Source organism: Sander lucioperca, chromosome 1 (assembly GCF_008315115.2).
Source record: "Sander lucioperca isolate FBNREF2018 chromosome 1, SLUC_FBN_1.2, whole genome shotgun sequence".
NCBI classification, from domain to species: Eukaryota; Metazoa; Chordata; class Actinopteri; order Perciformes; family Percidae; genus Sander; species Sander lucioperca.
The window spans coordinates 6,320,633-6,348,059 of NC_050173.1; the positions used below are offsets into that span (position 1 = coordinate 6,320,633).

Here is a 27,427-nt window from a genome sequence, read left to right on the forward strand (position 1 = left end):
GACACACAAACATGGAGACAGAATTTTGAATGCAGGACTGTTAAAGGTAACAGAGTATTTGGTCCTTTTCTCCCCAGACATGAACCCAGATCTCACCATCGTCCTGATGGGAAGAACAGCAGTTGGTAAAAGTGCTTCAGGAAACACCATCCTGGGACGACCAGCGTTTGAGTCAAAGCTGGTCTTTAAATCAGTGACCAAACAGATCTCTGAACAAACAGGAAATGTTTTGGGGAAACAGATCTCAGTGGTCGACACTCCAGGAATATTAGACTCTGAGGACACAAAGAAGGAGATTAAAGACTTCTGTCAGAGTCTCCTGTCATCCTCCAGACGTTGTCTGTTTCTGGTGGTGATCAGAGTTGGACGGATCACAAAGGAGGACCAGGAGGCTGTTCAGGCAGCTATGGAAGTCCTCGGGCCTCGGGGGATGGAGAAGAGTTACCTGCTCTTCACTGGTGGGGATGCTTTAGAGGGCATGACAGTGGAGGATTTTATCTTTCAAGATGGAGATGGAGATGAAGGTGTGCTTCTAGATGTTGTTAGAAGGTTTGCGGGGGCGTATCACCTCTTTGACAATAGAAGTGATGATGAAGAACAAGTCAGAGAGCTGCTGCAGAAGTCTGGCCACCTCAACACCCAGGAAACAGGTATCTGATCTAATGTTTAAATGTATTTATTTATAGTACCATGGCTTTGGATGATGTTAAAGATTGATAGACAGCATCTTCATTATCAGAGTAAAGAATGAATTCTCACAGCTGGAACTCATATTACTGGTTGGAGCAGTGAAGAGACTCCACAGAGTTTAAACTGGTCCACAACATGTTTGAACTTTGGCAGACGATCATCAGATGTTTTAGCCGTGTGTGATGGTTCAATTACATTTTATTTACAGGATTTACTTTAGAACACTTTAAAGATAGAGTAGTACTAGACCACATTGTAATTGGTGCAACAGTGGCCAGGAAGAACTTCCTTTTAACAGACAGACCCTGGTTCTTGGTGGGACACAGAGACACTGATACAGATATTCAGATATGGAGAAATATGATTCATCATAATTACAACAGTTGCTATGATGAACGTATGATGGTAATTAAAGTAACAATAAAGATAATAGAAGTATCTACATTGTAGGTGTGTCACGATTCTCCAAATCCTCGATCCGATTACATTTTTGATTCTAAGGTCACGGTTCAATTCTCAAAATCTTTTTTTTTTTAAAGCACTGGTTGCTATGCCATTTTTAGACTAGACTTGTATATAATATAATATATCTGACCTTTGTTCACAATGTACAACATTACATTGACAAATTTGACACATTTATTAACATCATGTAACAATAACTTACTATGTATATCTTCAGTCAATTGGAAACTTGACAATTTGTCAATAAAGTCAATAGAAAAAAAAAGTTTACCGACAACCCTGAGGGCAGACGCAGCGGTGTTTGGTGTTTGAAGCCCTCAGCGTCGTCTTCCAGGCAGCAGGATAAGGCAATGGTTATGGTTGAAGACGACGGTCGCAGCGCTGCCTGGAAGGCTGAGTTGGGGGCTTAAAACCCCATGGAGCCAGCACAGCAGCTGAGCAGACAGAGAGCAGAGAGGCTCTCTCTAATGTCACCAATATCAGCTCTGTTTAGGCTACAACACGTTAATGCAGGCTGAAACTCAACCGTGCGGTTTAGTTGGGATGAAGCTATAAGCAGAAGGAATATCTGCTAGCTGCTAGGCTAACGTGCAGCGGTGAACACACAGAATATGGTACACACACATAGCAGAGCTTACACACTGTGTTTGTTTAGTCAACAACACCAACGTTGTCAACATAACTCACTGGAAATCCAAAATACTTCCACACTGGCGACTTCAGTGAAAGAGGAGGGGGCTCAAGTTCTGTCGATGGGTCTCCAGCATCTGCAGTTGCCATGGTAACTTCTGACTGGCTGTAGCTAGGTTACAGGAGGTCGACTGACTCGCAGCATTTCAACACGGGTGTGTTTTTCCGCTTGACAAGCCGACCAGACGTGACAAGGGGGCGGGCAGTATCAGCGATTCCATTTTTTTTATTTGATATTCAAGATTGTGACTTAATTTCAATCGATTTCAATTTAAAATCGTGACACCCTTACTACATTGTAGTATTACTAGATAATTGAAGTAAAAGTTCTCAGTACTTCTTCCAGCTCTGGTTAAGAGCTGTTTTACTGACATTTAAAATCACTTTTCTGACAGTAGTTATAAGAAGGTTAACTATTTGTTCTGATTTGTTTTGTGTCTTTCAGTCGATGATTCCAGGAACCGGAGGATCGTGCTGCTCGGCCTTCCTGGAGCTGGAAAAAGTTCCTCTGGGAACACCATCTTAAGATCTGGACAGTTTAAACCAGGCGGTGGCTTTGATTCAGTCACTACTGAGACAGTCTCTAAGTCAGCCATAGTGGAGGGTCATCAGGTCACGGTGGTAGATACTCCAGGAATCACTGATACAGTTCTGACTCCTCAACAGCTGTTTGAAGAGATCATGAAGTCAGTAGTAGAGGCCAGTCCAGGACCTCATGCCTTTGTTATTGTTGTCAGAATAGGTAGAATCACTGGAGCAGACATCAAACTGTTTGAGATGCTGGAAACCCTGTTCAGCAGAGATGCTCTGAAATACTCCATGGTGCTTTTCACTCATGGAGACGAGCTGGGAGGTCGGTCCATTGATGATTTGATCCGGTCTGACCATCATGTGTCTGATCTGGTCTCCATGTGTGGTGGTAGATTCTGTGTGTTTGACAACAAAACTAAAAGAAGCAGAGAGCAGGTCAGAGAGTTCCTGAGTAAAGTAGATGAGATGGTCTCAGATAACGGTGGAGAACACTACACTGATGAGATGTTCAGGATGGCTCAGACGTTCATTAATGAAGAAAGGAACAAGTCAGCTCAGCCACGTCATGAAAACAGGACCCTGCCAGGTCGGATTTTTTCATGGATTCGGGATGCGATCAGGGAAGATAAATAGCTGGAAACCAGTTTTTAAACTGAGTCAGGCCCGTTTATATTGTAACTTAATTGTTGCTTTTAAATTTTCCTATATAATAAATGAAATGAAATGCAATCAGTAGCGATCCGTGACTCTTGACCCTCTGACCACAAACTACCAGCCTAGCTTATTGTGTGCTCTCTTATAGTTCTGCAAACATTATTTATGACAATTCTAGCTCTGAAACTAAATGAAGATGTTAGTCCAGCCTCAACAGAGTAACGAGCAAACAGCACCAAATCACCAAAACAAAGAACAGCTGATTTCTAGAGCAAAATGAAAATCCTCCAAACAAATAATCATATCATCACACAGGCTGTGTGTGTGCACTTCAGAGGAATATGGTGACAACCGGCTGGGGTGCAAAACGCCTGACAGTGGACCCCCTGGGCCCCCCTCCCCCCCTACCCCACAAAACCAACTCCACCTCATCTATAAACCATCTGACCTAAAACAATCATTGTGTCAACTTGTACCAAACAAATTGTTTTATAAAAAGTCAGCAGAATGCAGGAAGTTAAGTGAAAAGCTACGCCCTTGGATGGGTTCATCTTTGTTCAGAAAGATTATTATCAGCCATCAACAGATTAGTTAAAGTCTGTCACTCTGTTATTCAGCTGCAGACTTTTTATTAGATGTTTCAGTATTTTCAGTGTTTTAATCTTAATATTATTGTATTTTTCAGGCGACAGTCTTAAGGCTCGGACACACAGTAAAGCCAGTGTGACTGATCAGTCTCCCCGAGTTGGTCCAAAAAGTTCCTCAGAACACCGACGAGACCAGACGTAATACGTCTCCATAACAGCAGGCGGCGCTAATCTGGATTGTCGCCCAAAGAATAAAATCCGGCAGCTGATTGGATGAACGCGTCACGTGGGTCTGGTTTCTCCAGAAATTCCCAGCCAGACTGTCATGGCGGCTCGTTCAGAATCCGATCTCATATTGGACTAAAATAGTTCACCGAAACGTGTTTCTGAAAACATTTGAAGAGAGAAATAGGCCGTGCAGCTGCTGAATCTGTCTTCATTTCAGATCAACAAAGGTCAGTTTAAAAGATTTTACTCAGATTTTGAGAGACTCTAGTCACGCTCATCCTGCTCGCCGTTTCCTGGTTAGCTCTCCACCAATCAGATGGCTCACTGAGTCTGACTGCCGGCAGTGCCCGCCCCCCCGATTATACATGTCAAATCAGCCAAAATGAAGGCTGACGGCCCCTCGGACGGACGATGGCACCGAGCACACCGACCAGACTCGAGTCACCGACCTCCCAGACTGTCAGACGGCTGATTATCAGCTCGGTGTGACCGGGCCTTTACAGTTAGTCTCTCCCTATTATTGGTTTGATCTTTGACCCAGTGGTGTAGTGGGTATATCACAATTATTATTAAACCTTTATTTTGACAGGCAAGTCATTAAGAACAGGTTCTTATTTACAATGACAGCCTGACAAGTGGCATAGAAGGAAAGGGAAGGAGGACTAGATAATAAATACATTAGACATACATACAGTTTAGAAATGACATAAAATACTACACAGAAAACAATGAACACTATAACGAGATAAGTGCACAGGTACATGGGTGAGTAAGAGGGAGAAACCATTCAAATATTTAGCTGGAAAAATGATGATGTAGAGGAGCAACTGCATATGTCCGTGAACAAGGATGATATGATGGTTTTGAAGGATGAAATGAAAATTATTTTGTCCAGTTTTGAGAATCTTTTGCAGAGCGTTCCAGACTCCAGCAGCAGCAGATTGAAGATGCGAGACCAGAGGCAGAGTTGGTTTTGGGAATTGTGACGGGGCGCTACGTGTGTAGCGGGTCAATATGTTCTGTTAATTATCACACTGTTTTCAAATCATCTAACCTAGCCATTCATCAAATCCCCACATATGTGTACATATTTAACATCTAATACTACAGTGATTTATATGCTGTAGCTACATCCATCAATACAGCCTTCTCTGATTGTTTTAAACCATGCTATTTACTTCACAAACATCACCAGTTATAATAACAACACAGCACATATGTCTTTGTTAACTACGTGTTTATTAATTGAGCTTAAAAGGTAACATGGTGTAATGGGAAAATGACATTTAAATGTGAGATTTAGTTTTTGTCTCTATTTGAAGTTGATTCTCTCACGCTGAAATCAAGGTGACCAGACAGTGTCTCTAAAGTTCATCTGATTTTGATTGGCTCTCAGCACATTCTCTTCTTAAAGGAACACGCCGACTTATTGGGACTTTGTCTTATTCCCTGTATCCCCCAGAGTTGGATAAGTCCATACATACCCTCTCATCTCCGTGCGTGTTGTAACTCTTTCCGACGGCTCTCATCACATGACACACAGCCATCTTCTAACTGTAAACATACTGGGAACTATATTCTCAGAAGGAGAAGCTCGGCTACTTCTGCTACTTGGGCGGAGTGATTTGCTCGCAGCACCTGAGAAGCACCGGACAGAGAGTAGAAATGCGTCGCTTTTCTGAGAATATAGTTCCCAGTTTGTTTACGGTTAGAAGATGGCTGTGTGTCATGTGACCTGATGGAAGGAGCTGGAGTCCAATCTGTCAAATCAGTTCCCTATCCAAGCTGTAATAGCGGATAAGGGTCTAATGTGGCATTTAGAAAAGTTGGGGAACCACATGTTGACCCACACACTAATTAATACTTGTGAAATACACAGAATGCTGAGAATCTTCAGATGGTTTGCTTTTGACTCAGATTTTATTCCCAACAGACACGACTCTAGCTTTAAATCATGGACAACGTATGGTCTCACAACCCTCCTCTCACTCACTCAAAGAAACACTGTGCACAGTTTTGAGACCTTGCGGGTCAAACATGGCTTGGCACGAAACGAATTTCATAGATACTTGCAACTACGATCATATATTGATCATGAATGCAAACTGACTGACCTTTCAGCTGATGATTCAGATTTTTACTGTATTCTGAAAAATGCCATGACCACGATCCCTTCCAACTCCATTTCACAACTGTACACAGCTCTCTCCCTGCCAATGATAATAACACTTCATACATCAAAGGTAAATGGGAAATGGTGTGTCTGTCTGTCTGCCTGTCTGTCTGTCTGTCTGTCTGCCTGTCTGCCTGTCTGTCTGTCTGTCTCTCTCTCTGTCTGTGTGTGTGTGTCTGTGTGTCTGTGTGTGTGTGTGTGTGTCTGTCTGTGTGTGTGTGTGTGTCTGTCTGTGTGTGTTTGTGTGTGTGTGTCTGTGTGTGTGTGTCTGTCTGTGTGTGTGTGTGTGTGTCTGTGTGTGTGTGTTTGTGTGTGTGTGTGTGTCTGTGTGTGTGTGTGTCTGTCTGTGTGTGTTTGTGTGTGTGTGTGTGTGTCTGTGTGTGTGTGTCTGTCTGTGTGTGTGTTTGTGTGTGTGTGTCTGTCTGTGTGTGTGTGTGTCTGTCTGTGTGTGTTTGTGTGTGTGTGTGTGTGTCTGTGTGTGTGTGTCTGTCTGTGTGTGTGTGTGTGTGTGTGTGTGTGTGTGTGTGTGTGTGTGTGTGTGTGTGTGTGTGTGTGTGTGGTGATATGTTTACTTATAATACACCAGCAGTACAACATACATACTTGCAGGAAATGGTATTTCCTGCAAGTATAAATACAGAGACCAAATTAGTTTTTCTCTCAGCTCTCTTTATTGGTTTCATTTCACTCTCCAAAACACTTTGCTGCACAGAAACCTCCACAACAACAGTGTAACTTATCATGTTAGTATCTTACCGGTGTCTGTTCTCTGTGGATAAAGGAAAGTTGGCCGCGCTCGACGGGTTTAAGTGACGCTATGACTTCTGGGGCAACAGGAAGTAACCCAGAGTTTGACTAATTCATTTACTAGCTGTCAATATAGCTTGTGTCTTTGTCAAATGTTAGATTGCATCTTGTAAACAATATTCTATAAATTTATCGCTTTAAAAATATATGAATTTGGTCTGTTTTAAGCTTTTATTGTCTAAGCCACCCCTGTATTGTACTGTCGTGTTGGTATGTTCCAATTCCAGTGGCGGGTATCAGGTCTATATAGACTAGCAGCTTCAGTTGCTCAGGAGCTGGAGGAAGGAGTTCAGTTCAGCTTTCAAGTCAATTTTATTTATATAGCACGTTTAAAAACAACCATAGTTGACCAAAGTGCTTAACAAGCTCCAAAAATCAAAGAGATAATATACACAAACAATACACAATATACATACAAAATAACCATCAGTAGAAAAGGTGGACATAAGTCTGCTGAATGCTCTGGTGTCTAGTTCAAAAGTATTTTATTTCTCTTTAATTTACTTTTTTAATTATTATCCTTGCCTTATTGGCCTTAAAGTGTTCATATTATGCTAATTTTCAGGTTCATAATTGTAATTTGAGGTTGTACCAGAAGAGGTTTACATGGTTTCATATTTTAGTTGTACTGCTCATTGCTGCAGCTCCTCTTTTCACCCTGTGTTCAGGTCTCTGTTTTAGCTACAGAGTGAGACCTCTCACTGCTGGAACATCTTTGTTGGCAGTCGCACATGCTCAGTAGCTAGGTAAGATCACATGATCAGTAGCTAGGTAAGATCACATGATCAGTAGCTAGGTAAGATCACATGATCAGTAGCTAGGTAAGGACTACATGAGCTAGCTAGCTGTTTCTCCAACTTCAGTAGTACAAGGCAGGATTAGCCGGGAGACTTCTTCTAAACGAGGGCACACTTCCAACTTTGTGTGAATACCTGCAGAACAGGGACATGGAAGTAGTTCTTCTGTAGATTATGGTGAACTAGTGTGTGTTGTAGCAGTGTTTGCCATTGAGAACGAGCTAGCATGCTAACGGTTAGCCCCCTAGCCCCCTCGTCTCAGCTAGTGACGTAGAAAGCCGTGCAGATGTTGACCAGCTCACCCAGAGACTGAAGGCAGGACACATTCAGAAATCGGATCTCACTCTAAACAGCTTGTATACAGTTTGTATGTGTATGGAAGCACCAGAGACACAAAATAACACCCCATAATATGGGCACTTTTAATTGGGGTAAATAATAAAAATCCCATCCTTTCAACCTCATCTCCTCCACAGCGCTGTGAAGGAGGGTCTGGACATGCAAGATTACTCGACCCGTATTTGCGAAAACAAATATCTGAGGTAAACAATATTTACCTAATATAACGATGTTGTTACGTCTCACATAGACGACACCGCTGCTTTGACCTCGTGTGTTGGTTGTTCTTTTAGAACTAACGGTACGTGTCCATATACGCGTTGTTTTCACCGCAGGGTTCGCCCCGCTTCCCAGCATTGCACGCTAGATGTTCTCGCCACCAGTTTCTCTTCACTTTGACCAATGACAAGCAAAGAAAACAGGCTCCGCCCTCCTACAACCGCGATGGCTGCAGCTGATTGGACGAACGCGTCACCTGTTGCTGGCTGCTCCTGGATTTCAAAACTGACCTTAACAGTGGCGCGTTCAGAATGTGGATCTTGGTGGTACAGTTCATGAAAAAACATCCGAACCGCTCGCTCCTCTTGTCTCGGTTCGGAGCGTGTGTGTGTTGTACGGTTCGACGCGTGCGCAATGTAGCCTCGTGCCCGTCAGGTGCCGTACGTGACCTCAGACAGTGTGTTCCCTTTCACGCTAAAGAAGAGGTGTGGACAAGTTACCAACAAACCGTACAGCTAAAGAGCGTGAAAACATTTCAGACCGTCCTGCCAACCTGTAGACATTTAACATCAATGTACTGGAACGATTTCTCACTCTGGAGTCGCTTAGAGTGAGTTGTGTAAGTTGTGTAAGTTTAAATATTTACAAGTTATTGATTCTTGATTGAAAGTTGCTGAATAATAATGAACAATAATCAAAGTATAAATCATTTTAATGTTTTAAACTGTTTGTTTTTTGAGGTATAGAGCCCAGGGGCACCACACTGTCTTAATACGGGCCTGTCTCTAATAAAAGCCTTCTTCTAATACCAGCCTGGTACCTTCTGCTGTTCAGGTAAATAAAGGCCCAGGCTTTTATTTGAGGAATTACGGTACATTTAAACATTATCAAAGACTCAGATATCAACAGGTTTTTGGATATGAGCCGAGCTTTTCTAGAAGCTGGTTGAAGAAATGAAAGAGAGACGCTGTGTTCACACGCTGCAACAAGTCCTCCACCTCTGGAACACGCTGGAAACATCCTGTTAAACATCCTGTTAAACACGGCTACATGTAAAGGGGAATATTAGAGGAAGATTCTCTATCAGTAGCCATGGAAACAGCTTAGAGGAATATTGTCTTTTTCTGAATAAGGGCCAAACCAGAATGTTTTGTGCATGTAAACGTAGTCAGTGACTCTTAAGCTGTTTTCCAACAGTCTCCTGAGTTCATCTCTTCACATACCGATGCTGTTGCGTGGCTTTGTGCGTTGTCCGTAGGCCACTGACTCTCCATGTGCCGACGCCTCTTTCCACATCATCATCATCATCATCATCATGTCATGTTTATTTCAGCCAAAAGTTCTCACTCTAAAATATAAAGGCTGCTGTGAGCTCTTGTATCTCTCAGGTTGCATGTCACATATGGTGAAAACAGGCAAATGATCGCTTATGTCATTTATCAATAATCCACTTTGAACAATTTTTTGAACATCATTTGTGACAATATTATCAATTAATGTGGCACACGAGCTAGTAATTCTGCTAGGCTGTGTAACTAAAGAAAAAAGAGATCTTGTATGCAATGCATCTATGAAATCTGAAGTAAACTTACATTTAGATTGATTGAGAAAATCAATATTGAAATCACCACTTATTAAAAGTGTTTTCTGGTTATTCTGTGAATCAAGTAATTGTTCAAATTTGTCCTGAAAAACATCTATTTTGGATCCTTGAGCTCTATAAATGCAAGCAGCAATCACATTCCTGTTTTTCTCCATATCAATTTCAACAGCTACACATTCAAAGATTCCCTCGATTGCAATAGACATTTTTTCAACAAGTTTGCATTTCAAATAACTGTCAACATACAATGCCACACCTCCTCCTCTTTTTTCTGATCTATTTACATGGTATAACTTATATCCTTCTAGTTCAAAGTCTACACCCTTTTCATTACTAATCCATGTTTCAGAAAGTGCTGTTATATTAAATTGGCTTGTAAAATGTTGTGATATAATCCTTCATTTTATTAAAATTTGCATAAAGACGTCTGATGTTGAAATGAACAAGCGACAGACTGTCCCTTGAATTAACATTTAAATTAAATTCATAGTCAGTATAATATTTAGAAATGTCACCGGTTTCATCCAACCCAAGGCTATCAGGGTCCAGGTCCTGATCAAAATCATGCATGCTTTGCTCTCTAGTATCACATCTTGTCAGTGTTATACTTATCTGGTTTTAAATGATACCAACTAAGAATCTCCATGTATCCAAAGATATATTCAGAAGATAGGTAGAAAACAAAATATTGGTGATTGAACATTCCCTTCCCACTCTTCCCCCACTCATCCCACCCCCCTCCCAGCTCCCACCACCCCACCCCCCCATACATAAAATAGATCAGCGCTCATATTAGATCCACTCTCCCGGGATTTATTTTCAAAATGACAGTCATTATGACAAACCAAAACAACAACAACAACAACAACAACAACAACAAAAAAGGAAGAAAAAAAAGGGGTCACTGCACTGGAGTTACTTTAATCCTCTATAGTTGAAATGAAAAGCTCAGCCTTACTTGCGTCTTGAAATAAATGCTTGGCATTCCCTTTGGTGAGTTTTATTGTCGCTGGGTACAGAAGGAAGGCCTGAAACCCCTTTGTACGGGCTTCATGCATCACCTTGTAGCATAATTTACGACGCTTCGAGGTGGCCTCGCTGTAGTCCGCTGCAAACTGAAGTTGAATATCAGCCACTTCTGAGCGATTTCTCCTGGATTCTTTGAGAATACGATCCCTGTCGATATACCGGAGACATCTAACAATCAGCGGCCGTGGTCTCCGCAGCTCACTCCCAGTGCCTCGCTCAGGCAGGCGTCCAAGCCGGTGACATCGCATCAGCTCCGGGCAGGCGTCAGCGAGAGCAGGAAACCACCTGGGAAGGTGCTCTCGCAGGTGATCCAGAGCATTTGCACCTTCAACTCCTTCTTTTAGATTAAATATAAGGAGATTATCTCGTCGTGCGCGATCCTCCATTTCTGTGAGTTTTACTTGATATTTGTGCATTGTTTCCACACACTGTGAGACAGTTTGTTCAGCCTCACTCACACGCTCTTTTAACTGGGTGGTATCTAAGCGTATTGTCCGTATTTCCTCCGTGTGCTTAGACAAAGTTGAATGCATACTATCAATGCGTTTCTCAAGCCTGTTAAAGCGTGATTCGGCTTCTTTGAAATATTTGGCCATTAAATCATCAATGACCTGAGTCAGGGCCGCGTTTGTATCACCCAGCTGCTTATTTACTTCCGTCATAAGATGTTGTTTGGCTGCAGATGACTGTCTTGTTTCTCACATTGACAAGATATAGGTTTAAGCTAAAAAAAATTTAGACCCGTTAACATTCCCTGATGGGTTTCTTTATGAAATATATAGATTTAGATATATATAGATTTTAAGCGGAGGAAATTACGTATCTTCGTCAGCTTCTGACCAATCAATTTAATGTTGATATATCTTTTATGAAAATGTTTTATTCTTGTTTTATTGAGTCTGTTTTTAACTTTCTCTTTTATCTGCTGGTTTGGATACCTTAATATGAAAAATGAGCATCGACTAAACAGCATCGTTAAGAGGATTCACTTTGTTATACAGGCTCAGAGTAACAAGGAAGGCCAAAGCCATCCTCGCTGACCTGAGTCACCCCTTGTCCTGTGAATCCAGGCTGCTGCCATCGGGTCGCAGGTACCTGGTACCCAGGTGTAACACCAAGAGATGGAAGAGCTCATTTGTACCTGTTGGCATTGGTCTCATTAAAGCAGCCATATTATGCTCATTTTCAGGTTCATAATTGTATTTTAAGGTTGTACCAGAATAGGTTTACATGGTTTAATTTTCAAAAAACACCATATTTGTGTTGTACTGCAGTGCTCTCTCTCACTGCTGCAGATCCTCTTTTCACCTGGTCTCTGTTTTAGCTACAGAGTGAGACCTCTTTTCTTCTTCTTCTTCTGTACTATCTTTGATTGCACTGCACATGCCCAGTAGCTCAGATGTAGATCATGTCAGCTAGCTAGCTCCATAGACAGTAAAAGAAAGGCTGTTTCTACAACTTCGGGCAGTTTCAAGGCAGGATTAGCTGGGAGACTTCTAAATGAGGGCGCAAATGTAAGTAGTTCTTTTGTAGATTATGGTGAACTTGTGTGTTGTAGCAGTGCTTTGCTATTGAGAACGAGGTAGCATGCTAGCGTTAGCATGCTAGCGTTAGCCATAGCGTTAGCATGCTAACGCTACGAGCTAATGGTTGCGGTTAGCCTGCTCGTTTCGGCTTGTGACGTCACAAGCCGTGCCAATTTTGAACAGCTCACCCAGAGACTGAAGGCAGGACACATTCAGAAACCGTATCATACTCTAAACAGCATGGATGGATTTTTTTCAAAGTTTGTATGTGTGTGGAAGCACCAGAGACACAAAATAACACCCCAAATCCCAGAAAAAGTGATTTTTTCATAATATGGGCACTTTAATACCTTGTTGTAATCTGTCCCGTTGGAGTATGGAATATGAATGTATGTTATGTTGTGTATGAAATGCTGTCTTCTGTTCTCTGCTGGCTGTAGAAAGAATTGCCCCATTTGGGGATAATAAAGTTGACTTGATCTTGATCTTGAAGGACTGGCTTCAGTCTGCATGTGGGGCACACAGTGTTGGTTGTTTTAAACATGCTATATAAATAAACTTGACTTGACTTGACATGTTTGGTACTCCCGGAGTGGCAGGCTGATTAAGCCTCGGGATAGATTGGACCTTTAAGTGGGACAAACTGAAAAAGGAAAGTGAACACATGAAAACAAGAACACTGTTAACAGCTGTCACATCAGTATTTAGTCTAGTTTAGTTACAACAGCTGCGTTAGGTAAATTAGGTTTTTCTGTTCATTGTAATAGCCTGTTATTAAGTCGGGACGTTCTCTGCAGAGTTACAGTTTGTTCCAACTGCTGACACACGTTTCCAAAACTAGGTCTCCTTTTTTCAAAACTCTACACACAATTCCCAAAACTGCACACACAAAATGCTAAATGCCTCACATCTCCTTCAAAATCAAACACTGCATTCAAAATATCATTAACACATCTCAAAATGAAGAATTTACATCAAATACCTTTTTCATAATAGTACATTTTTGGATATACCATGTACACACTGTTGTTCTAAATCTAAAGTAAGTACTAATCTAAGTACAAATAAGCTAAGAATGTTAAAGTTTAATGTGTGGATGTTTAACTGTTTTAAATTTTTTATTCTGTTTTCATGTAAAGCACTTTGAATTGCCCTGTTGCTGAAATGTGCTATACAAATAAAGCTGCCTTGCCTTGCCTTGCCTAAAGCTCTTTTGTCTTTCATAGGCTTATATCTCCATTTATAATGTTGTAGAGAGAAAGTCATCTGCTGAGAGGGTTGGACAGTGTAAACAACAATATAATGTTACAGTAAAACAGAAAATATTGATTGGACAAAACATCACGTTTGTAAGAGTAGTATTAGCATGAAACAAGAAAACACAAGTACAAACATATGTCAACCAAGGTATCATTTTTAGAATAAAGAATTTGTGTGTGTGTGTGTGTGTGTGTGTGTGTGTGTGTGTGTGTGTGTGTGTGTGTGTGTGTGTGTGTGTGTGTGTGTGTGTGTGTGTGTCGGGGAGTTTTGCACTATGAGTGAGAGGTTTCAAAAATCGTGTGACATGACAAGATTTTGTGTGTAAGCAGTTGAAAAAAACTGTAACATGTAGAGTTTACTGAAGTTGATGTTTGTTGACAATGCCATCTAATGCTTGGATATCTTACTACAGGAAGGGAGATGTTACAGGGTATCCTGTTGCACTGCTTAGGCAACAGCTCCACCCTCTGGGGAAATTGGGTATGTTAACATGTAACAGGAAGTCAGCAGTGTTGTGTGCTACCTGTTGTGCAGCATGTCAATACACGGATCTTAACCCACACTTTGTATAGCGTCCTTATTCACCAACTTGCAACAGCGTGTCTCTGTTTTATTGGCTGTGTTCCAGCTGATAGCCAATCAACAGAAACGTGTCTGTAAACTCGTGGTAATAAGAAGGCAGAAGGGACGGACGGACTTTAAAATCACATTTAAAATCAGTTCTTTTGGAATGATGTGAGAAATGTACTATACTATAACTATACTATAGTAAGTGTTACTGGAATGTATAGAGAAGAAAGAACTGATGTCATCTATGAAACTAGGACTAATTACTCTGATTCCTAAATGTGGTGAAGACAAAAAGCATTGGAGATCAAGTTCCTCTCTGGAGTTGTTGCTACTAGACTAAAGGGAGGTATGTCGACCATCAGTGGTGTAGTGGTCCCTGGAGAAGTGGGTATACTCTCAGTTTTCACCTTTTTTTTTTTTTTTTTTTTTTTAAGTAGTCCAGAAAAAAGCCCTGTTTTAGAAACAGTGACATGTAAGACTATGATTTAGTTTACCCAAAAATCTGTCATTTCTACTTGCTCACTATTATAAAATGATCATGACTTGATTAGGAGCAGTTTGTAGTTACTACTGGTCACACAAGCAGCCTGGATGAATGTAAAATGTATTTATCATGAGGCAAACATGGTGTTATCTCTTCTCCTCTAAATGTGCAGTCATATTGCCACTGGCAATTTGCCAGTAGTTTAAAATAATGATTGATTTGGAAACCACCTTAAAACTTACCTCAGAATTATGTCTTCCATCAACTGGGGTGGCACACCGCCGCTTGTGTTATTTCTTCAGCTGTTGTTTGGTCTGCTGCCGTTATCGTAGCCAAGTGGCACCTGAGGTTTTTTTTTGGTTTTTTTCACTGGCACCTGAGGTATTAGCGATATTTTCCTCGGCATGACCCGCCCTACTCTGCCTCTGATTGGCTCATCAGTCCTCATGCCTAAAGTTAACCAATCTAATCAGTGAAAGCAGCGAGTACCAGCCAATTAGAGGCAGAGGAGGGTGGGTCATGGCTTCACTATCCTTGAGGAAAAAATGGGCAATCTGGCTCACAGATATTACTGAATGGTGCGCATCAGGGGGGTTTTAGAAGTGGGTATACGCAATGCTGACTGAAAAATAAGTAGGTATACGCCGTATACCAGCGTATACCCTGGACTACACCACTGGAGACACCATCATTGTTGAGACACAATCAGGTTTTTTGAAAGGAAGGTCAACTCACAACAACATAAGACTTGTTTTAGATTTACTTGAGTACAGCCATATTATTCATGATAGTGGGTTTATTATATTCTTACATTTTTATAAAGTATTTGATTCTGTTGAACATCCCATTTTGGATTTGGGGAGAAATGGATGAATATAATTGTGATGCTATATAATGGAATCAATAGTTGTGTAGCTCTAGGGCACCTGTCCCTGATTTGAGATGAAGAAGGAATTCATCAGGGTTGCAGCAGCTCTCCTCTTTTATTCATAATGGTAGCAGAAATGTTGTCCATTTTGATCCAGAATAGTTGCATTGAAGGGTTAGTTATGAATGACAGACAAATTACCATAACTCAATTAACTGACAACACAATTTTATTTTTTAATAATGAAAATCCAATTCCCTTGGCTTTAAAAATCAACCAGTTTTCAAGAGCTTCAGGCTAACAACTGAGTTTAAATAAAAGTTAAATATTAACATTACATGATTATCCCTCGCAGCCTCCGTATAACATAAAGGTCAAGTCACAAGTTAAATATTTGGGGATTGTTATTTCCAGCGATAAGATAACTTCAGACAAAATGAATATGTGGAACAATATAGACAAGTTTAAATTAATCTTTAATATGTGGCTGCAGAGAGATATCACAACCTTTGGGAGAGTCTTATTATCCAACATGGACAGCTTATCCAGACTTATTTACCCGGCCTTCTCCTTACCCATCTCTACAAATATGATCAAAGCCATGAACAAGGTTGAAAGGAACTTCACATGGAGGAACAAGTGTCAGCACATAAGGAAACTTGACATGGTTCAAAACTACTTTTGTGCCATGCGATACGCTGCCCTTCTCGTCCTCTCTGAAATCCTCTTGGACAGGAGGGTTGAGCCTCTAGGGGAGTCAGGCCACCATCAGCCTGCCGTACTGGCTCGTCCTGAGGGCCTTCTCTGGTGTCTGTTGAGGAAACACAAAACACAGAGTGAGGTCTGCTGTAACAGACATGAAATGGACTGAGTCTTTAATGTACATATCTTAAGAGTTTTACTTACATTTTGCAGCCTGGCCATAAACTCCCTCTGCTCCTCCAGTCCTGAGGTCCCTGACTCCTGGTAGGGGACAGGGGTTTCGTCCTTGGAACTGGAGGAGGACTCAGGCTTGCAGGACCTCTTCCTGGTGGAGGAGGAGGAGGAGGCTCCTGGTGACTCTGGTGATGGCATGGTGTGGGTGAGGGCCTGGTGGAAATGCTCCCTCATCCTCTTTGACTGGCCCACGTTCAGGCTGAGGGCGTAGAAGCAGTCAGCGGTGGCCGTGTTGTTGCACATAAAGGTGGCCACCATCTTCCGCTGCTCGACAGGCAGGTTGTTCTTGGCCTTAAAACAGTAGAAGAGAAAATATTGCTACTGTTAGTTAAGCCAGCAGAGTTGAATGGAAAGTAATTAGTTATTAGTTAATGAAATCCAGCATGAACAGATAAGTGACTGAGGAGAACTCACATGAGCAAACACAGCCGTCCTCAGGTCGGTGAAGTTGGGGGACCTTTTAAGGCCCATCTCCGCCCACGCTACCTGCAGGTGGTGCAAGAAGTTTTAGCATGGCCCTTCCCAGCCGTGACAAAAACCAGCTGGTTTGGTGGCTTGCTGGCCGCCCGCAGCTCCAGCCACCTCTCCAGCCAGCGGAACTCGTCAGTCTCCAAGAGTCTTGTATTCCCTGACACAGAAAACGGACAGACTCTTTCAGAGGAGACATTAACAAAAACAACAGACTCACAAGCAGTGATGACAACAGGACACAAGTCGAGACTTTAATACATACAGAGATCACAAAATCCCCTGTGCAGCACGCTCACCACATCCATCGCATTCAGGCGAGACTGGGCAGGTAGGGTTTCCCCAAAGTATTCGAGGAACTCCTGTATGTTCCTCAGGTAGAAATCTGCCGTGGTGATGGTCTGGCCTACTGACTGGAGGTGGGCTGGGTATCTGCAGAAACATAGGCTTTGAGTCAGTCACTGTTCACAGCAGGTGTGTGTCATAGCCACTTCACAATAATTGTCGTAGCATTGACCTAGCTAGCTAAGCCAGCCAATGTAGCACACAATAGGTGTGTCTCAAATCGCGCACTTCTGTACTTATACTAGCTATTTGAGTACACTCAAACGATATGTTTTGGGGAAACAGATCTCAGTGGTCGACACTCCAGGAATATTAGACTCTGAGGACACAAAGAAGGAGATTAAAGACTTCTGTCAGGGTCTCCTGTCATCCTCCAGACGTTGTCTGTTTCTGGTGGTGACCAGAGTTGGACGGATCACAAAGGAGGACCAGGAGGCTGTTCAGGCAGCTATGGAAGTCCTCGGGCCTCGGGGGATGGAGAAGAGTTACCTGCTCTTCACTGGTGGGGATATGTTACAGGGCAAGACAGTAGAGGATTTGATCTTTAAAGATGGAAATGGAGATGAAGGTATGCTTCCAGAAGTTGTTAGAAGGTTTGCGGGGGCGTATCACCTCTTCGACAATGGAAGTGACGATGAAGAACAAGTCAGAGAGCTGCTGCAGAAGTCTGGCCACCTCAGAACCCAGGAAACAGGTATCTGATCTAATGTTTAAATGTATTTAAATAGTACCAGGGCTTTGGATGATGTTATATAGAGATTGATAGACAGCATCTTCATTATCAGAGTAAAGAATGAATTCTCACAGCTGGAACTCCTATTACTGGTTGGAGCAGTGAAGAGACTTCACAGAGTTTAAACTGGTCCAAAACATGTTTGAACTTTGGCAGACGATCATCAGATGTTTTAGCCGTGTGTGATGGTTCAATTACATTTTATTTACAGGATTTACTTTAGGACCCTTTAAAGATAGAGTAGTACTAGACCACACTGTAATTGGTGCAACAGTGGCCAGGAAGAACTTCCTTTTAACAGACAGATCCTGGTTCTTGGTGGGACACAGAGACACTGATACAGATATTCAGATATGGAGAAATATGATTCATCATAATTACAACAGTTGCTATGATGAACGTATGATGGTAATTAAAGTAACAATAAAGATAATAGAAGTATCTACATTGTAGGTGTGTCACGATTCTCCAAATCCTCGATCCGATTACATTTTTGATTCTAAGGTCACGGTTCAATTCTCAAAATCTTTTTTTTTTTAAAGCACAGGTTGCTATGCCATTTTTAGACTAGACTTGTATATAATATAATATATCTGACCTTTGTTCACAATGTACAACATTACATTGACAAATTTGACACATTTATTAACATCATGTAACAATAACTTACTATGTATATCTTCAGTCAATTGGAAACTTGACAATTTGTCAATAAAGTCAATAGAAAAAAAAGTTTACGACAACCCTGAGGGCAGACGCAGCGGAGTTTGGTGTTTGAAGCCCTCAGCGTCGTCTTCCAGGCAGCAGGATAAGGCAATGGTTATGGTTGAAGACGACGGTCGCAGCGCTGCCTGGAAGGCTGAGTTGGGGGCTTAAAACCCCATGGAGCCAGCACAGCAGCTGAGCAGACAGAGAGCAGAGAGGCTCTCTCTAATGTCACCAATATCAGCTCTGTTTAGGCTACAACACGTTAATGCAGGCTGAAACTCAACCGTGCGGTTTAGTTGGGATGAAGCTATAAGCAGAAGGAATATCTGCTAGCTGCTAGGCTAACGTGCAGCGGTAAACACACAGAATATGGTACACACACATAGCAGAGCTTACACACTGTGTTTGTTTAGTCAACAACACCAACGTTGTCAACGTAACTCACTGGAAATCCAAAATACTTCCACACTGGCGACTTCAGTGAAAGAGGAGGGGGCTCAAGTTCTGTCGATGGGTCTCCAGCATCTGCAGTTGCCATGGTAACTTCTGACTGGCTGTAGCTAGGTTACAGGAGGTCGACTGACTCGCAGCACTTCAAGACGGGTGTGTTTTTCCGCTTGACAAGCCGACCAGACGTGACAAGGGGGCGGGCAGTATCAGCGATTCCATTTTTTTTATTTGATATTCAAGATTGTGACTTAATTTCAATCGATTTCAATTTAAAATCGTGACACCCTTACTACATTGTAGTATTACTAGATAATTGAAGTAAAAGTTCTCAGTACTTCTTCCAGCTCTGGTTAAGAGCTGTTTTACTGACATTTAAAATCACTTTTCTGACAGTAGTTATAAGAAGGTTAACTATTTGTTCTGATTTGTTTTGTGTCTTTCAGTCGATGATTCCAGGAACCGGAGGATCGTGCTGCTCGGTCTTCCTGGAGCTGGAAAAAGTTCCTCTGAGAACACCATCTTAAGATCTGGACAGTTTGAATCAGGCGGTGGCTTTGATTCAGTCACTACTGAGACAGTCTCTGAGTCAGCCATAGTGGAGGGTCATCAGGTCACGGTGGTAGATACTCCAGGAATCACTGATGAAGTTCTGACTCCTCAACAGCTGTTTGAAGAGATCATGAAGTCAGTAGTAGAGGCCAGTCCAGGACCTCATGCCTTTGTTATTGTTGTCAGAATAGGCAGAATCACTGAAGCACACATCAAACTGTTTGAGATGCTGGAAACCCTGTTCAGCAGAGATGCTCTGAAATACTCCATGGTGCTTTTCACTCATGGAGACGAGCTGGGAGGTCGGTCCATTGATGATTTGATCCGGTCTGACCATCATGTGTCTGATCTGGTCTCCATGTGTGGTGGTAGATTCTGTGTGTTTGACAACACAACCAAAAGAAGCAGAGAGCAGGTCAGAAACTTCCTGAGTAAAGTAGATGAGATGGTCTCAGATAACGGTGGAGAACACTACACTGATGAGATGTTCAGGATGGTTCAGACGTTCATTAATGAAGAAAGGAACAAGTCAGCTCAGCCACGTCATGAAAACAGGACCCTGCCAGGTCGGATTTTTTCATGGATTCGGGATGCGATCCAGGGAAGATAAATAGCTGGAAACCAGTTTTTAAACTGAGTCAGGCCCGTTTATATTGTAACTTAATTGTTGCTTTTAAATTTTCCTGTATAATAAATGAAATGAAATGCAATCAGTAGCGATCCGTGACTCTTAACCCTCTGACCACAAACTACCAGCCTTGCTTATTGTGTCCTCTCTTATAGTTCTGCAAACATTATTTATGACAATTCTAGCTCTGAAACTAAATGAAGATGCTAGTCCAGCCTCAACAGAGTAACGAGCAAACAGCACCAAATCACCAAAACAAAGAACAGCTGATTTCTAGAGCAAAATGCAAATCCTCCAAACAAATAATCATATCATCACACAGGCTGTGTGTGTGCACTTCAGAGGAATATGGTGACAACCGGCTGGGGTGCAAAACGCCTGACAGTGGACCCCCTGGGCCCCCCTCCCCCCCACCACACAAAACCAACTCCACCTCATCTATAAACCATCTGACCTAAAACAATCATTGTGTCAACTTGTACCAAACAAATTGTTTTATAAAAAGTCAGCAGAATGCAGGAAGTTAAGTGAAAAGCTACGCCCTTGGATGGGTTCATCTTTGTTCAGAAAGATTATTATCAGCCATCAACAGATTAGTTAAAGTCTGTCACTCTGTTATTCAGCTGCAGACTTTTTATTAGATGTTTCAGTATTTTCAGTGTTTTAATCTTAATATTATTGTATTTTTCAGGCGACAGTCTTAAGGCTCGGACACACAGTAAAGCCAGTGTGACTGATCAGTCTCCCCGAGTTGGTCCAAAAAGTTCCTCAGAACACCGACGAGACCAGACGTAATACGTCTCCATAACAGCAGGCGGCGCTAATCTGGATTGTCGCCCAAAGAATAAAATCCGGCAGCTGATTGGATGAACGCGTCACGTGGGTCTGGTTTCTCCAGAAATTCACAGCCAGACTGTCATGGCGGCTCGTTCAGAATACGATCTCATATTGGACTAAAATAGTTCACCGAAACGTGTTTCTGAAAACATTTGAAGAGAGAAATAGGCCGTGCAGCTGCTGAATCTGTCTTCATTTCAGATCAACAAAGGTCAGTTTAAACTGAGACTCTAGTGACGCTCATCCCGCTCCCCGTTTCCTGGTTAGCTCTCCACCAATCAGATGGCTCATTGAGTCTGACTGCCGGCAGTGCCCGCCCCCCCGATTATACATGTCAAATCAGCCAAAATGAAGGCTGACGGCCCCTCGGACGGACGACGGCACCGAGCACACCGACCAGACTCGAGTCACCGACCTCCCAGACTGTCAGACGGCTGATTATCAGCTCGGTGTGACCGGGCCTTTACAGTTAGTCTCTCCCTATTATTGGTTTGATCTTTGACCCAGTGGTGTAGTGGGTATATCACAATTATTATTAAACCTTTATTTTGACAGGCAAGTCATTAAGAACAGGTTCTTATTTACAATGACAGCCTGACAAGTGGCATAGAAGGAAAGGGAAGGAGGACTAGATAATAAATACATTAGACATACATACAGTTTAGAAATGACATAAAATACTACACAGAAAACAATGAACACTATAACGAGATAAGTGCACAGGTACATGGGTGAGTAAGAGGGAGAAACCATTCAAATATTTAGCTGGAAAAATGATGATGTAGAGGAGCAACTGCATATGTCCGTGAACAAAGATGATATGATGGTTTTGAAGGATGAAATGAAAATTATTTTGTCCAGTTTTGAGAATCTTTTGCAGAGCGTTCCAGACTCCAGCAGCAGCAGATTGAAGATGCGAGACCAGAGGCAGAGTTGGTTTTGGGAATTGTGACGGGGCGCTACGTGTGTAGCGTGTCAATATGTTCTGTTAATTATCACACTGTTTTCAAATCATCTAACCTAGCCATTCATCAAATCCCCACATATGTGTACATATTTAACATCTAATACTGCAGTGATTTATATGCTGTAGCTACATCCATCAATACAGCCTTCTCTGATTGTTTTAAACCATGCTATTTACTTCACAAACATCACCAGTTATAATAACAACACAACACATATGTCTTTGTTAACTACGTGTTTATTAATTGAGCTTAAAAGGTAACATGGTGTAATGGGAAAATGACATTTAAATGTGAGATTTAGTTTTTGTCTCTATTTGAAGTTGATTCTCTCACGCTGAAATCAAGGTGACCAGACAGTGTCTCTAAAGTTCATCTGATTTTGATTGGCTCTCAGCACATTCTCTTCTTAAAGGAACACGCCGACTTATTGGGACTTTGTCTTATTCCCTGTATCCCCCAGAGTTAGATAAGTCCATACATACCCTTCTCATCTCCGTGCGTGTTGTAACTCTTTCCGACGGCTCTCATCACATGACACACAGCCATCTTCTAACTGTAAACATACTGGGAACTATATTCTCAGAAGGAGAAGCTCGGCTACTTCTGCTACTTGGGCGGAGTGATTTGCTCGCAGCACCTGAGAAGCACCGGACAGAGAGTAGAAATGCGTCGCTTTTCTGAGAATATAGTTCCCAGTTTGTTTACGGTTAGAAGATGGCTGTGTGTCATGTGACCTGATGGAAGGAGCTGGAGTCCAATCTGTCAAATCAGTTCCCTATCCAAGCTGTAATAGCGGATAAGGGTCTAATGTGGCATTTAGAAAAGTTGGGGAACCACATGTTGACCCACACACTAATTAATACTTGTGAAATACACAGAATGCTGAGAATCTTCAGATGGTTTGCTTTTGACTCAGATTTTATTCCCAACAGACACGACTCTAGCTTTAAATCATGGACAACGTATGGTCTCACAACCCTCCTCTCACTCACTCAAAGAAACACTGTGCACAGTTTTGAGACCTTGCGGGTCAAACATGGCTTGGCACGAAACGAATTTCATAGATACTTGCAACTACGATCATATATTGATCATGAATGCAAACTGACTGACCTTTCAGCTGATGATTCAGATTTTTACTGTATTCTGAAAAATGCCATGACCACGATCCCTTCCAACTCCATTTCACAACTGTACACAGCTCTCTCCCTGCCAATGATAATAACACTTCATACATCAAAGGTGAATGGGAAATGGTGTGTCTGTCTGTCTGCCTGTCTGTCTGTCTGTCTGTCTGTCTCTCTCTGTCTGTGTCTGTGTGTGTGTGTGTGTCTGTCTGTGTGTGTCTGTCTGTGTGTGTGTGTGTGTGTCTGTCTGTGTGTGTCTGTGTGTGCGTGTGTGTGTGTGTGTGTGTGTGTCTGTGTGTGTTTGTGTGTGTGTGTGTGTGTGTGTCTGTGTGTGTGTGTGTGTCTGTCTGTGTGTGTTTGTGTGTGTGTGTGTGTGTCTGTGTGTGTGTGTCTGTCTGTGTGTGTGTGTCTGTCTGTCTGTCTGTCTGTCTGTCTGTCTGTCTGTCTGTCTGTCTGTCTCTCTCTCTGTCTGTCTGTGTGTGTGTGTGTGTGTGTGTGTGTGTGTGTGTGTGTGTGGTGATATGTTTACTTATAATACACCAGCAGTACAACATACATACTTGCAGGAAATGGTATTTCCTGCAAGTATAATAAATACAGAGACCAAATTAGTTTTTCTCTCAGCTCTCTTTATTGGTTTCATTTCACTCTCCAAAACACTTTGCTGCACAGAAACCTCCACAACAACAGTTAACTTATCATGTTAGTATCTTACCGGTGTCTGTTCTCTGTGGATAAAGGAAAGTTGGCCGTGCTCGACGGGTTTAAATGACACTATGACTTCTGGGGCAACAGGAAGTAACCCAGAGTTTGACTAATTCATTTACTAGCTGTCAATATAGCTTGTGTCTTTGTCAAATGTTAGATTGCATCTTGTAAACAATATTCTATAAATTTATCGCTTTAAAAATATATGAATTTTGTCTGTTTTAAGCTTTTATTGTCTAAGCCACCCCTGTATTGTACTGTCGTGTTGGTATGTTCCAATTCCAGTGGCGGGTATCAGGTCTATATAGACTAGCAGCTTCAGTTGCTCAGGAGCTGGAGGAAGGAGTTCAGTTCAGCTTTCAAGTCAATTTTATTTATATAGCACGTTTAAAAACAACCATAGTTGACCAAAGTGCTTAACAAGCTCCAAAAATCAAAGAGATAATATACACAAACAATACACAATATACATACAAAATAACCATCAGTAGAAAAAGGTGGACATAAGTCTGCTGAATGCTCTGGTGTCTAGTTCAAAAGTATTTTATTTCTCTTTAATTTACTTTTTTAATTATTATCCTTGCCTTATTGGCCTTAAAGTGTTCATATTATGCTAATTTTCAGGTTCATAATTGTAATTTGAGGTTGTACCAGAACAGGTTTACATGGTTTCATATTTTAGTTGTACTGCTCATTGCTGCAGCTCCTCTTTTCACCCTGTGTTCAGGTCTCTGTTTTAGCTACAGAGTGAGACCTCTCACTGCTGGAACATCTTTGTTGGCAGTCGCACATGCTCAGTAGCTAGGTAAGATCACATGATCAGTAGCTAGGTAAGATCACATGATCAGTAGCTAGGTAAGATCACATGATCAGTAGCTAGGTAAGATCACATGCTCAGTAGCTAGGTAAGATCACATGCTCAGTAGCTAGGTAAGATCACATGATCAGTAGCTAGGTAAGGACTACATGAGCTAGCTAGCTGTTTCTCCAACTTCAGTAGTACAAGGCAGGATTAGCCGGGAGACTTCTTCTAAACGAGGGCACACTTCCAACTTTGTGTGAATACCTGCAGAACAGGGACATGGAAGTAGTTCTTTTGTAGATTATGGTGAACTAGTGTGTGTTGTAGCAGTGTTTGCCATTGAGAACGAGCTAGCATGCTAACGGTTAGCCCCCTAGCCCCCTCGTCTCAGCTAGTGACGTAGAAAGCCGTGCAGATGTTGACCAGCTCACCCAGAGACTGAAGGCAGGACACATTCAGAAATCGGATCTCACTCTAAACAGCTTGTATACAGTTTGTATGTGTATGGAAGCACCAGAGACACAAAATAACACCCCATAATATGGGCACTTTTAATTGGGGTAAATAATAAAAATCCCATCCTTTCAACCTCATCTCCTCCACAGCGCTGTGAAGGAGGGTCTGGACATGCAAGATTACTCGACCCGTATTTGCGAAAACAAATATCTGAGGTAAACAATATTTACCTAATATAACGATGTTGTTACGTCTCACATAGACGACACCGCTGCTTTGACCTCATGTGTTGGTTGTTCTTTTAGAACTAACGGTACGTGTCCATATACGCGTTGTTTTCACCGCAGGGTTCGCCCCGCTTCCCAGCATTGCACGCTAGATGTTCTCGCCACCAGTTTCTCTTCACTTTGACCAATGACAAGCAAAGAAAACAGGCTCCGCCCTCCTACAACCGCGATGGCTGCAGCTGATTGGACGAACGCGTCACCTGTTGCTGGCTGCTCCTGGATTTCAAAACTGACCTTAACAGTGGCGCGTTCAGAATGTGGATCTTGGTGGTACAGTTCATGAAAAAACATCCGAACCGCTCGCTCCTCTTGTCTCGGTTCGGAGCGTGTGTGTGTTGTACGGTTCGACGCGTGCGCAATGTAGCCTCGTGCCCGTCAGGTGCCGTACGTGACCTCAGACAGTGTGTTCCCTTTCACGCTAAAGAAGAGGTGTGGACAAGTTACCAACAAACCGTACAGCTAAAGACCGTGAAAACATTTCAGACCGTCCTGCCAACCTGTAGACATTTAACATCAATGTACTGGAACGATTTCTCACTCTGGAGTCGCTTAGAGTGAGTTGTGTAAGTTGTGTAAGTTTAAATATTTACAAGTTATTGATTCTTGATTGAAAGTTGCTGAATAATAATGAACAATAATCAAAGTATAAATCATTTTAATGTTTTAAACTGTTTGTTTTTTGAGGTATAGAGCCCAGGGGCACCACACTGTCTTAATACGGGCCTGTCTCTAATAAAAGCCTTCTTCTAATACCAGCCTGGTACCTTCTGCTGTTCAGGTAAATAAAGGCCCAGGCTTTTATTTGAGGAATTACGGTACATTTAAACATTATCAAAGACTCAGATATCAACAGGTTTTTGGATATGAGCCGAGCTTTTCTAGAAGCTGGTTGAAGAAATGAAAGAGAGACGCTGTGTTCACACGCTGCAACAAGTCCTCCACCTCTGGAACACGCTGGAAACATCCTGTTAAACATCCTGTTAAACACGGCTACATGTAAAGGGGAATATTAGAGGAAGATTCTCTATCAGTAGCCATGGAAACAGCTTAGAGGAATATTGTCTTTTTCTGAATAAGGGCCAAACCAGAATGTTTTGTGCATGTAAACGTAGTCAGTGACTCTTAAGCTGTTTTCCAACAGTCTCCTGAGTTCATCTCTTCACATACCGATGCTGTTGCGTGGCTTTGTGCGTTGTCCGTAGGCCACTGACTCTCCATGTGCCGACGCCTCTTTCCACATCATCATCATCATCATCATCATGTCATGTTTATTTCAGCCAAAAGTTCTCACTCTAAAATATAAAGGCTGCTGTGAGCTCTTGTATCTCTCAGGTTGCATGTCACATATGGTGAAAACAGGCAAATGATCGCTTATGTCATTTATCAATAATCCACTTTGAACAATTTTTTGAACATCATTTGTGACAATATTATCAATTAATGTGGCACACGAGCTAGTAATTCTGCTAGGCTGTGTAACTAAAGAAAAAAGAGATCTTGTATGCAATGCATCTATGAAATCTGAAGTAAACTTACATTTAGATTGATTGAGAAAATCAATATTGAAATCACCACATATTAAAAGTGTTTTCTGGTTATTCTGTGAATCAAGTAATTGTTCAAATTTGTCCTGAAAAACATCTATTTTGGATCCTTGAGCTCTATAAATGCAAGCAGCAATCACATTCCTGTTTTTCTCCATATCAATTTCAACAGCTACACATTCAAAGATTCCCTCGATTGCAATAGACATTTTTTCAACAAGTTTGCATTTCAAATAACTGTCAACATACAATGCCACACCTCCTCCTCTTTTTTCTGATCTATTTACATGGTATAACTTATATCCTTCTAGTTCAAAGTCTACACCCTTTTCATTACTAATCCATGTTTCAGAAAGTGCTG

General features: G+C 41.9%; 2 protein-coding genes and 1 long non-coding RNA gene across 7 annotated transcripts in view; 2 read left to right on the top strand and 1 right to left on the bottom strand.

The window, feature by feature from the left end:
• Positions 1–3,046, top strand: part of LOC118492945 (GTPase IMAP family member 8-like) — an 8,586-nt gene extending 5,540 nt beyond the window's left edge. For all 5 annotated transcript variants that reach the window (XM_036006480.1, XM_036006462.1, XM_036006469.1 and 2 more), the window contains exons 3-4: positions 78–650; positions 2,291–3,046. In XM_036006480.1, coding sequence (XP_035862373.1) covers positions 78–650; positions 2,291–3,009 — 1,292 coding nt within the window. In that variant the 3' untranslated portion in view covers positions 3,010–3,046. The remainder of the gene's footprint in view (positions 1–77; positions 651–2,290) is intronic.
• Positions 1–27,427, top strand: part of nfkb1 (nuclear factor of kappa light polypeptide gene enhancer in B-cells 1) — a 1,201,612-nt gene that overhangs the window by 136,803 nt on the left and 1,037,382 nt on the right. The gene's annotated exons all lie outside the window — the stretch shown is intronic.
• LOC118496158 overlaps positions 1–27,427 on the bottom strand; it is a 45,516-nt gene that overhangs the window by 2,181 nt on the left and 15,908 nt on the right. The gene's annotated exons all lie outside the window — the stretch shown is intronic.